This window comes from Gambusia affinis, linkage group LG04, assembly GCF_019740435.1.
Source record: "Gambusia affinis linkage group LG04, SWU_Gaff_1.0, whole genome shotgun sequence".
In the NCBI taxonomy this organism is placed as follows: Eukaryota; Metazoa; Chordata; class Actinopteri; order Cyprinodontiformes; family Poeciliidae; genus Gambusia; species Gambusia affinis.
Genome location: NC_057871.1, coordinates 2,259,625 through 2,271,476, shown reverse-complemented (window position 1 = coordinate 2,271,476; position 11,852 = coordinate 2,259,625). Strand labels below are relative to the sequence as shown.

General features: G+C 37.8%; 1 protein-coding gene across 3 annotated transcripts; it reads left to right on the top strand.

Annotated features, from left to right (window-relative positions):
- Positions 1–431: 431 nt before the first annotated feature.
- psip1a (PC4 and SFRS1 interacting protein 1a) lies at positions 432–11,632 on the top strand. 3 transcript variants are annotated; one of them, XM_044113347.1, is made up of 17 exons: positions 432–762; positions 2,221–2,310; positions 2,761–2,837; positions 2,994–3,132; positions 4,170–4,259; positions 4,509–4,607; positions 5,191–5,250; positions 5,329–5,383; positions 6,397–6,487; positions 6,563–6,740; positions 6,810–6,895; positions 7,540–7,589; positions 7,719–7,789; positions 8,273–8,374; positions 8,462–8,663; positions 9,806–9,887; positions 11,084–11,632. In XM_044113347.1, exons 2-17 carry the CDS (start codon positions 2,239–2,241, stop codon positions 11,109–11,111), a joined length of 1,482 nt encoding a protein of 493 aa, XP_043969282.1. In that variant the 5' UTR covers positions 432–762; positions 2,221–2,238; the 3' UTR covers positions 11,112–11,632. The 3 variants fall into 3 exon arrangements, with proteins under 3 accessions (XP_043969282.1, XP_043969283.1, XP_043969284.1); XM_044113348.1 differs by lacking the exon at positions 4,509–4,607 and having other exon boundaries at positions 455–762; positions 5,170–5,250; XM_044113349.1 differs by lacking the exon at positions 4,509–4,607 and having other exon boundaries at positions 456–762.
- The last annotated feature ends 220 nt before the right edge of the window (positions 11,633–11,852 follow it).

Genomic DNA, 11,852 nt, shown 5'->3' with positions numbered 1-11,852 from the left:
CTATCTTTATATTTCATCATTTATTAATTATTCTTTAAATTCTTTAATGTCTATTCATTTTTGTATTTAAGTACAGAAATGTAGACGCTCTTGGAATGAAGCGCCTGTCTCTTTAAAATGATCAGCATCGCTACAAAAGAGGAGCAAAGAGTGGCCGAACAGCTGCAGAGGTCCTACTCTGATTCCTTTTACAGATACTAAATAAAGGAAGATTTTTTACGACACCTATTTAATTGTATTTGAAACTAAACGTCGATCTTAAGCCCCGTAATTTTACTTTATCACCTTTAGGTTTCAAATATTTTTTTTTTACCCTAAATATCAAAATTTCGATTATTTTTGTGCTTACATCGACACTATTGAGGCCTCACGCTAGCAAAGCATCTTGCTTTAGTAGACAATCTTCAAATTCGGGCCAGGCAGTCCAACATATTTACACGGATAATTTCTGATTCACAGCAAGTGTGGCTTCGACGGGAACATAATAAATATATGTTATATTTATATAATTTGTAAGAGGTTTTACTATTAACGTAGGTTAGTAGTTAAAGAAGCGGTAGCGTAGTGCTTTTAAATTAACCGCTGCCCCCCGTGTTTCCGCAATGGTTCGGTCCGACGACGTCCTGAGCGGGAGCAGAAAACGTGCGTCGGTTTTACGGAAGAGGAGCGTTTTGTTGTATTGATGAAATAATATCTTCTACGAGCTCCAATTTACTGCAACCAGGACATTTTCCTCTCATAAGAATCCAACACAGAACGGAGGTAAACCAAAGTAAATCTTCACGTAGCTTTGTTTGCTAACTTTAAGCTAGCTAAAGGGAGTTAATGAGGCGTTTACGTCCTGATCCGCATCTTGCAGGTTAACTTGGTTTTTAATCACATCGGCTATAGATGCTGTGTCAATAGAAAGTACTGGATTTATTATTATTATGTTTTTATATTTTGTGGCTTTACACACACAAAATATCAAACCAATGCATGATTCTCAATTGTTGTTTTTATAAACAAACCCCTTTTACTCTAATTTACTTGGATAAAATTGAAAGCAGCATATTTTCTTTCAAAGATGACCACGTGAATAGAGTCCATCTATGTGCAGCAATCGGAGCAGAGCTGGCCCAAGGCATAAGCAAACTTAGCAGTTTCTTAGGGACCTCCATAAATGCATGACTCTTTAAAATGTAAATCTACGATTTTAACATTTTATTCAGAATGAGAATACTATCAAATTTTATTTAGCGGTTTCAGCATAGATAAATAAAAATATTTAAAATTGTTTGACATTTACATTTAATAAGTGTTGTAAAGTACAAGGAATACTTATCATAATTTGATTGTTGTGTTACCTAATGCTATGAGCTTGGTTTTTGTGTTTGCTCGGTTTGCAAAATGATTAAAACATGGCCGCCCATATAAGCACAGGCTGGGCAAGAAGAATATTAATAAAATAAAGAGCCATGGAGACTGGTGGTAACTCTGGAGGAGCTGCAGAGATCCTCAGCCTAGGCACATAACTATTAGTCAAACCTACAGCTGAGTGATTATGTTTTGAAAATAAAATCTAAAATTTTAAATACCAAATCTGACTTTTTTTTTCTTTTCGTCACTTTATTTGCAAATGAAAAACTCAGATTTTTCAGAAATTATGTCTTCAAAGACAGAAAATTTGATTAATTGATCAAATCAACAAGGGCTGCAACTAATGATTACTTTAGTTATCAATTAATCTCATAAGAAAGTTGACAAAATATATTAAGAGGCAAATAAATAAGGAATTCAGTTAATTTTTAAATGGTAAAAATACATTTTATTGCCTAGAATATCATAACAGCATTCTTTTAATGAGATGAAAAATAGCCTTTTGTCTAATTCTGCTGCATTTAATGTAAACTTTTATATTTACTGAAATGTTAATGTGCGTTCAAATAAATTAAAATTATTAAATATTTGCGTTTATTGTGCAATCAATGCTGTGGGAGTCAAACGGTTGCCTGAAATAAATACGTTTAAAAAAAGATCTCTTGTTATAATGTTTTTTTCACAATATATCGTGATTAAAAAAACCTTTAAACCCCAAAGTGGTTTTTGTGTAACATCATTAAGACTTCCAGGAGTTTTTTGGTGTGCTGTATGGTCATAATGTGGCTTTTATTTAGTTTCAGTGTTTCTAGAAGACGTGTCGCTCTCTAAACGTTGTGTTTTTTTGTTTTTGTTTTTCAGTTTGGTTTCACATCCAAGATGGCCGGAGACTGGAAGCCAGGCGACCTGATTTTTGCCAAAATGAAGGGTTATCCTCACTGGCCTGCGAGGGTGAGCAGCACGAAGCGCATCACTGGTCAAAAACATCCTAAATCTGACTGATGAGTAAAAACAATGTTAGGGTGCACTTTAAAATCTTAAAATGGAAAAATGTAAAGTGCAACACAAATTATTCATCCAGGTAAAAACCTCAACATCCAATCACGTTTACTAAAATGTAGACTTTTAAACAACAATTTATTAAACTTTTCTAGTTTCTGCCAAGAAAGAAAAAGTTGATCAACCCAAAACATGTAGGATGTGGTTTTAATGTTTGAAATCAACAGATTGCTTATTTATTAAAATATTATCTGCTTAGTTTATTTTTGAGCAGGTAGAAATAATAAAAATAAAAAAATAGATATTGTTTGCTATGATAGAGTATTAGAGCCACATGAAGAAAAAATATGAATAAAATTACGAGAAAGTTGAAATCCTGAGTAACTTTGTTTCTGTTTTCAGATCGACGAAGTGCCAGACGGTGCTGTGAAACCGTCCAACATCAAATATCCAATTTTCTTCTTCGGCACTCATGAAACGTGAGCAACAAACTGCAGATGTTTATCAAGCGCCATTTTGTTCCTCTGAAGGTTTTTAACAGATAAATGTTTGATGAGGGTCCGGTTTCCTTCCCCATTCTGCATTTTTAATGGTTGGCACCAGTGTTGTGTTTACGTTCATTTTCCCTCCCGCAGAGCGTTTCTTGGGCCGAAGGACATTTTTCCGTACCAACCAAACAAAGAGAAATATGCGAAACCGAACAAAAGGAAAGGCTTCAATGAAGGATTGTGGGAGATCGAAAACAACCCAAAAGTTGAGCTGACTGCGCCCAAGGTACGACTCCGTCAAAAACTGGGTGTAAAAAGCAGAATTTCAACTTTAAAATGTTATTTTCCACTGAAATAAATCCAGATTAGATTCTCCTCTTACTGATTAGAACTAAACTTCAACCTAATTAAAAGATACTTTATTTATCCCAAAGGGATGTTAAATGTAATTTCTATCATCCAAATATCTTCACAGAGTCGCTGTGGAAAGTGAAGGATCTCCAGTAGCAGTCAGTGTTACAACACCTCTGATTAGAAAAAACAACAACATTTATGAGTTTAAAAAAAGTTGAAAATCTGCTGGAAAAAACAAAAATTTTGAGATTAATCTCAGAATAAATAAAGAGAAAATTTCTGAAATTGAAGTCAAATATTTGATGGAAAAAAAAGTAATTAATTTTTGGAAATTTCTACAAAAAAACTACTAAATTATTTGGTGGAAATGTACTTTGTTCCCCTTGTTTTCAGACCTACAATGTCCCTAACAGAGCATTCGGTAGTTCTAATTTGTATTTTTAATAATTAAAAATTTAATTTTGCTTTTAATAAATTTCTCTTATTAATCTAGTAGCATTGAATTTTATACAATGTCTAAGTATAGTTCTGTTTTGTTTTTTAATTTTTATTTTGCTTCATTTGCCGTTGTTGTTCAGACTGATCTTTAAACGTTCAGACTGATTTTTAAACGGATCAGCAAACTTTAACGTCAGTGTGACACCTGCTACAATCCCTCAACCATCCACTGACTTTATAGTTCTTTACTTTATTTTCAAGAAATTGAAAAGGTTTTAAATATGTCAATCACGGTTCTTAGAAACCTGCATATATTCTGAAATATTTAATGTTGTATATTTAATTTATTTAATTTCTCTTTGGGATTAATCTAGTAGCATTGAATTTCACTTTTAACAGATTAATAAAGCTTTTTTAGGGAACAGATGTGATTGGTTGAGGCTACCGCTAACTAGCTGCTAATATAGCCTTGCTAGCGATCTAGTTTTAAAGAATCAAATCCTGTTTTGTTTTTTTTTTTTTAATCTGAAGCCGGTTCCTCCTTCTTCCTTCCTGGAAAAGGATTTGGAAAGCGGTCCGGAAGGAGAAGAAGACGCAGCCGATAAGGGAGTCAAACCCAAAGTAAGTTTTAGTTTTTTTATTTCCTGTTTCATGACCTCCATTCCCATGTTGCTCCACTGCAGTGAATCTCTTCTGTTGCCAGATTCTTTCATGTTTTTTGTCTCTCAAAGCTTCCTGTGACGTTTGTCTGCATCGTAACCGCAGGAAACGGTTTTCCCTCTCGTAGAGTTGATGCTTGGTAGCAAAAAGAGCAGGAAGCTCGCTGACCGCGCCTCGCTGCGTCCTATGCTGTGTCTATGGTGCATTCAGGTTCCAGGAAAAGAGGCTGAGCAGGAGAATGATGAGGAGGAGGAGAGAAAGGAGGAGGAAGGGTTTCTGATGTCTGAGCAGGGTCCTCAGATCCAGGATGTACGTACTCTTGCATGTCGGGTTGCCATGCAGCGGCGCAGGTCATGTCATCCCTTGTTTGGGTGGAAAAAAAACGCATGCTACATCGGCGGTTTTTCCGGAGCCGGGTCGGCGTTTGGGTCGCTAATGAAAATCTAACGGAGAGCTGTTTGTGTTTTCAGTCATGTTGAATTGCTGCTTGATGAATAAAAATGAGATTATTTGAAAATTTTGGGTTCATTTCTTGCTTTTCTGTCCATCTGCTGCATGATTCCACTGATTTCATCCACTTTCTTTCTCATCCAAGTGGTTAAGTTCTGATCTCAATGCTTTTTTTTATCCTAATTTAACAAATAAGTCTGCAAAAGATGGTAAGTATGAAAGAAATTCCCTTTTGCATTGAATCTGGTGGTAAACCTCAGCTGCACACTAGGGGGTGCTGTTGCTCTAAATCGGGCTGCACACTAGGGGGTGCTGTTGCTCTAAATCGGTTTGTTTCACTTTCTGCTTTTTCTCTTTACTTCAGCAGCTTTCTAAGGAAGTAAAGTTGGCTTGTTTTTGAGCTCAGCTGGAATAAAATCAGACTTTCTGGTTAATTTTTCAGGTTTCTGCTCAGAAAGAATCGACTGATCCCTCAAAACCCAAAAGAGGAAGGAAGAAGAAGGTTGGTGGTGATGCTGAAGATGATTTAAATTCAGTTTTAGGAGCGATTAAATTGTTTAATTGTGCGTTTGTGTTTCAGGGTGAGCAGGAGAACGAAAAAGACGAAGATCCTGGAAGCCCCGTCAGTCCATCAGGTGGGATTTCTGCTGAAAAGTGTTTTTGTTTTACGCCGTTAAAGATCTCTTAGATTCTCCTTGTACCTTCTGGACCTTGAAGTCGATCCAAGTTTGTTAGCTTCAGCTTTTTGGGAGCTTTCTCCAGGAAGCTCTGCCCTGGTGGAGACAGGATCCTGGATCTGCTTTAACCTCCTCAATCATCATTAGTTTGCACCAAAATGGCCCCAGATGGAGAAAACTTTAAACGTTAGCTTTATCTGCTGATTTTTGGTGCAAAGCTGAGATTTCCACAACATCTGCTCCTATTTTGTAGCAATTAGTTGCTGACAAGAATAAAACAATAATATTTAAGCTCAACTGATGATATTAGTGATAATTTTAGGCTAAAATGCCCCGAAAATTAGCAATAAATGTAACAAGTGTCTTGTTGTTGTGCACAATAATCTAAAAGCAAATAAATTTGTACCACAAAACTAGAGCTGCAAAGTAACAATTATTTTAGTAAATGATTATTCTGGTGATTGATCCAATGAAAAGTTGGCACATTTTGCTGATGTATTTTTTTTAAATGCAATATTAAAAATGGTTTATACTAATCTGCTTATGTTTTGGATTAATAATTGGGTAGGAAAGGTTGCTTACAGATTTTTTTATTGTTTCCTAATTGAAGCGTTGCAGGTAGAATATATTTACAAATGAAAGGTTTCCGTTTTGGTTTAATTGCTGCTCTGAGTGTCAAACTTTAACTATTGTTCTTTCAGTAAATATACTTCTTTTGAGTCAGTTTACTCCAGTTAGCGATTAGTCGATTACTAAATTAGTTGACAATATTCAGATAGTCACGATTAATTTGATTAATCATTTCAGCCCGAAATGATTAAACACTTTCTTCACTTGTCAAAACTGTAGTTTTGTTACAAAAAATTAACCTAGCTTGTTATTTCTGAGTATTTTTAGGGATGCAGGTTTTAATTTGAGGTAGAAAATCTGATCCATAATTTGCACAAGCTGAATTGTTTATCTGCGATCAGGTGGAGACGCTCCGAAACGGCGAGGCAGGAAGCCAAAAACCGAGAAGCTGCTTCTGCTGCAGCAGGACCAACACGGCTCTGGGAGCGAAATGTAAACCTTCAGAAAACACAGCTTTCTTTGTGTTCTTCTTTTTTACAGCTTGTTTTGGATTTAATTCTATTGTAGGGAGACAAACGAACCTGAGAAGAAGCGAAAGAGGGCGGCGGAGGACAAGCAGCTGAACGGAGAAGAGGAGAAGAGGAAGAAGAGGGAGGGCAGCAAGGGGAAGGAGGTGGAGCAAAAGGAGGCGGAGGCCAAGAAGAAGAAGAAGGACAACGGCTCGTCTGGCTCGGACGACGACGAGGTCAGCGTCTTCGCCCGGCGGCAGTCTGTAGGACGAGAAGATCGTATTTAACGTTTCTGTTCCTGTTAGTCTCAGAAAAGCAAAGGGAGGAAGAAGCTGCAGAATGCGGAGGCGGATAAAGACGGGCGGCGCTGGAAAGCCGACGAGCCCAGAGAGTGAGTTCATCCCTCCACGATGAGGCGTTTGTGCTTTTACTCTGGGTTGCCATGGGAGACGGCAACAGCAACAAACTTAGCTACATGCTAACGAGGTGTGACCAGAAAGAAACTCAGGTCTTTAATATTTGAAGTTTTGTTTCAGCGTCGACATCTTTCAGACATTTCAGGAACTTTGAGTCGGTTTTTGATTGTAGGCGCTTGATTTGTTACGATATCAAATTTAGCTGCATGATAAATTGTCCTAGAAGTTTCTGCGATAAACAATAATGTTGTTTTGAGACCATTTCCAACCAATATAGCAGTAATGAAATCATGAAACACATTCTCAAAGATCAACAAACTTCAAATTCTACTCAACATTTAACACTGGAGGTGGAAGACATTTTCAATATCCAAGATAAATAAACAAAACAAAAGAAACAACAAATAAAATGAATTATTAAGTCTGTCAACAAAATTATCCCTCATAAAGGGACCCAGGCACCAGACTGAAGAGTTTGGTGTTTTTCTGCCAAAACCTCTTTCTGTCAGAGATGTTTGGATTTATTATGCCATTAATTGATTTATTGATTTATTGCGACAGGCCCACTTTGAATCCCGAACCATCGGTGAGATTCTGACGTCGAGTTTTTGTCTTTCAGGGCCGACAAAGAAGATGTGAAGAAACCTGAGGTGGGCCCCAAGAAGAAAGGTGATTTAAAAAAATGAATAAATAAATGTGTGGTTTTAGCTGGAAGAAGTTTATTTATTTATTTTAAGATTTAAGATTTGTTTGTTGTTGTTTTTTTTCTAACTCTTTTTTTCCTGTTATATTTTCCAGAAATGTCAACTGACCTGAAACTCCAGAAACTCCACAGTGAGATCAAGATTTCCCTGAAAATCGACAACCCGGTTAGTTCTGCCGTTCATCTTTTAATTTATACTAATTACACAGATTTTAAGGTGAAAGACATTTTATTTATAATTTTGTTTCCTCCTTGCAAACAGAAAAATAATGAGTTTGAATCTAGTCAGTGTTTTTTAATTCTTTCATTGTAGAAATTTAACAAATTCCTTCATTTTTCAATGCAAATGCATAATTATGAGTTTATTGTAAACTTTCTACAAAGATGGTTAAAACTATTGGGTTTAAGTGACAAAACCTTAATAATAAAACCTGCAAGAACTAATTAAAACTAAATTAATCATTCACTTACAACGAGTCACACGGTGGGGTTTCCAGCGTTTTGCTGTCTGAGTGAAGGATTATTCACATTATTTTCTTCTGTATGTAGATTTCAGAAGCTGTTAAACTCCTTTAAAAAAATCCTAAAATGTTTTTTTTTTAACGAGTTGAAACATTAAAACTTGCATTTTTCTGTTTCTGTCCTCCAGGATGTGAAGAAATGTTTGGACGCGTTGGACGAGATCGGTTCTCTTCAGGTGACGACTCAGCACCTGCAGAAGCACAGCGAGCTCATCGCCACGCTCAAGAAGGTAAACCAGCAACAACAGCGGTTCCCCATCACTGACGGCTCCCCCTGGTGGCGACAGTCATGAACTGCGGGTTAATCTGCGTTCCAGATCCGGAAGTTCAAGGCCAGCCAGGACATCATGGACAAAGCCACCATGCTGTACAACAAGTTCAAGACGATGTTCCTGGTGGGCGAGGGCGACTGCGTGCTGAGCCAGGTGCTGAACAAGTCGCTCGCCGAGCAGCGGCAGCACGAAGAGGCCAAGAGGGGAGCGCTGAAGAGAGCCGAGCACGTCAAGGACGGCGGCACAGGTACGGCAAAACAAACACGACAGGAAACGGCAAAACGAACACGACAGGAAACGGCAAAACGAACACGACAGGAAACGGCAAAACGAACACGACAGGAAACGGCAAAACGAACACGACAGGAAACGGCAAAACGAACACGACAGGAAACGGCAAAACGAACACGACAGGAAACGGCAAAACGAACACGACAGAAAACGACAAAACAAACACGACAGGAAACGGCAACAAAAAATGGTTTCATGAATTTCAGAGAAAGTCCCTAAAAACACAATAGTTTTTTCAGTTCTTTCTGCAATTGGCCTTTAAAAACTCTGTATATTTGGACGGACAGACGGACAGATGGATGCCACAGTTAATGATTAATTCATTTCTAAATTTCAGCCTGTGTGTATTTTTATTGAAAATACAAAATTATCAAATGACCTTTTCAAAATCTGTATATTCAGGTTAACAATTAATCAATTACAAAATTACTTGGTGATTATTACAACAATCAATTAACCACTATTAATTATTTCAGCCCTACTTTTTTATTTTGCATACTCAAGTTAACGATTAATCAGCTAGTTGGTGATTACTTGTTTTATGATGATTAATTGAATGAATAGTTTTAATTGAGGTACAGATTTCATAAAAAGTTTGTTTGTTGTTGAGCAGGCAAAACTAAAGAAAGAAAATAAAATCAGTTTTAGCTCCAAAGTAAAAAGTTTGATCCGGTCACGGTGAAACTGGTCGGTTTCATGGTGTCAACCAGGTCAGTTTCTGGTTGACCTTTTTAGATCAACCAGAAATAAATTATCTTAAAAGGTAACGACTGTAATTTTGCAAAGGTTGCATCACAAACGTTCCTCTCCTTCATTAAATCCATTATGAGCGGCAGAGTGAGCGGCCAATCAGGAGCCAGTCATGGGATCTCTGTGGTCGACCTTCATCGTCAGCAGCTGTCATCATACGCTGCGGCCGCCTCCGTCCTGATAAACACCCGGATCCCTCCGTTACTGGAGCAGATTGTCTCTCTGGGGGAAGCGAATCGAATCCATGGAGAATCTTTTTAACTTGACTAACCTTTGCAGAGCCGCGCCGGCCGTCACATGCCGACGGCGCCGTGACGTCATCGCTGATCAAATCTCTCTGCTCTGCAGACAAGGTGGCCAACGGCGACGCCAGCCCGGAGGAGAAGAAGACGGACAAGATGGAGGACGCCTCGGCGGGAGAAAACCACAGGTACATCCTCCTTTTATCAAACCCCCATTCTCTGAACTTGTCAAACCCAAAACTCAAACAGACAACTCTTAGCGGTGGATCACTCGGCTCGTGCGTCGATGACGAACGCAGCTAGCTGCGAGAACTAATGTGATTTGCAGGACACATTGATGCGCTGGAAAATGACGCTAACGCAGCGTTGCTAACGGCAACCGGATGATCCCCAGCTGATCCGAACGACATTTATTCACAGCAAAATCTTACGAAATAATTTTGGTCTATTTTGTAGTGCAAATGTCTCGGTACACTTGGAATAAGAAGAACAAACTTGGCAAGATATAAGAACTTTTTAATTATTCTTTAATACTGATGAAAAGTACTAGATCCAGTGGCAGATAAATTCACTCAAATAAAGAAATTTTTCCATGTTATAAGTGAAATAAACTGCCAGTGGAACTAGTTTTCATTAATATTATTTACTTAAGCAAGTCCCCATGTCTTGCTGAGTGAGTTTTATTTCTGATTTTAACTGTGCTAAGATATTTGTACTTGACAATAGACCAATAATACTTCAGATTTTGTGTTTTTGCAGTGCAATAAGTCACAACTGTCTTTGTTTTTGTTATATTAAATTAAGCCTGTAAACTCTGGGAGATGTAGGCAGAGCTAAACTTTTCACTGCTAGCTAAAGAAACTTGTTCTTATGGCTTCAACTAACTCACTCACTCTCTGGTTGCCTAGCAACAACCTGCTGGTAACAAGCAGTTTCGAGTTCTGCCCAACTTTGGTTACCTAGCAACAGCCTGCTGAGAAACTTCCCAAGTCATACATAACTGCTTAAAAATGAAAACAAACAGCATGGAGAGAAAACTGGATAAAACAGGAAGTCATGCCACCAGTTTGGCAGTATTTCAGTTATTTAAAACAAAATATTAATCAATAATTATCAGTATTGGCTGATATGAAGCGTTTATATCCTGATAAGTTTTTCAGCCATATTGTCGAGTCCTAACTAGTAGTTTTGGCTTAAATACTACTAAGATGTTTTTATTCAGGCCTTTTTTGACTCTCCAATTAACATTTAATCGATTGCTAAATTATTTGACAATTTCAATAATCAATTAATTACGATTGATTCAATTCAGCCTTTCTCACATTTCTCCACCTCCTGCTTGTTTCTGGTCAGTTTTATGTTTTCTCTCCGTTTCCGTCCGCAGTCCTCCAAAACCTCAGGAGTCGGCCTGAACCGCAGCCGACCCGAAGAAGAGACTCGCTGCTGTACTGGAACGACGCCCCCTGGTGGACAACGGTTTCCAGATCCTCTGAAGTGTTGTGTTCCTGCTGCTCCCACGGTTTCAGTTCACCAAGTTGCTGCATAGTTTTATTTTTGTACTCGGACACCTTGTGCCGCCTGCTGTTGGATGTATTTAATTCCTGTTGGTGTAGTTGTGAATGTTAGTGCCGGTGTCTGAGGAGCGGGGTCACCCCTCCTCCTCCTCCTCCTCATCGTGAAGTGTTTTTTTTTTATTTTGGTCGATCATTTCAGTTGTGAACCTCCCAGGACTTGAAGTACAGATTCTGTAACTGATCATGTTTTTAATGCTCTGTAATGCATGTTTAACAGACGCACAAACAGAAAACTGTGGACTTTGCCAAAGTTTCCTTTTAGCCAACAAAGTGCTTTATTTTCCATCATGTCTTTTAAAAACCTAGTTGTATATAAGAGTATTTTTGTGCTTGTGTCATCATCTGGTAATAAAGTGGTAGCTACAGCACAACCACCATGTTTGTTTTTATCATTCTTCATGATTTACATTTTGGTCTTTTCGATGTAAAAGTTGGAAAAATGTGGAATTTCACTGTGGATGAATGAAGATTACAGATGGATTTTTACCACTGAACACCGATATTCAAAGCTGTTTTTTCTTTTTAAACCATTTGAATTATGTCACATTTTCAGCTGCTGCAGTTTTCTTTATATTATTG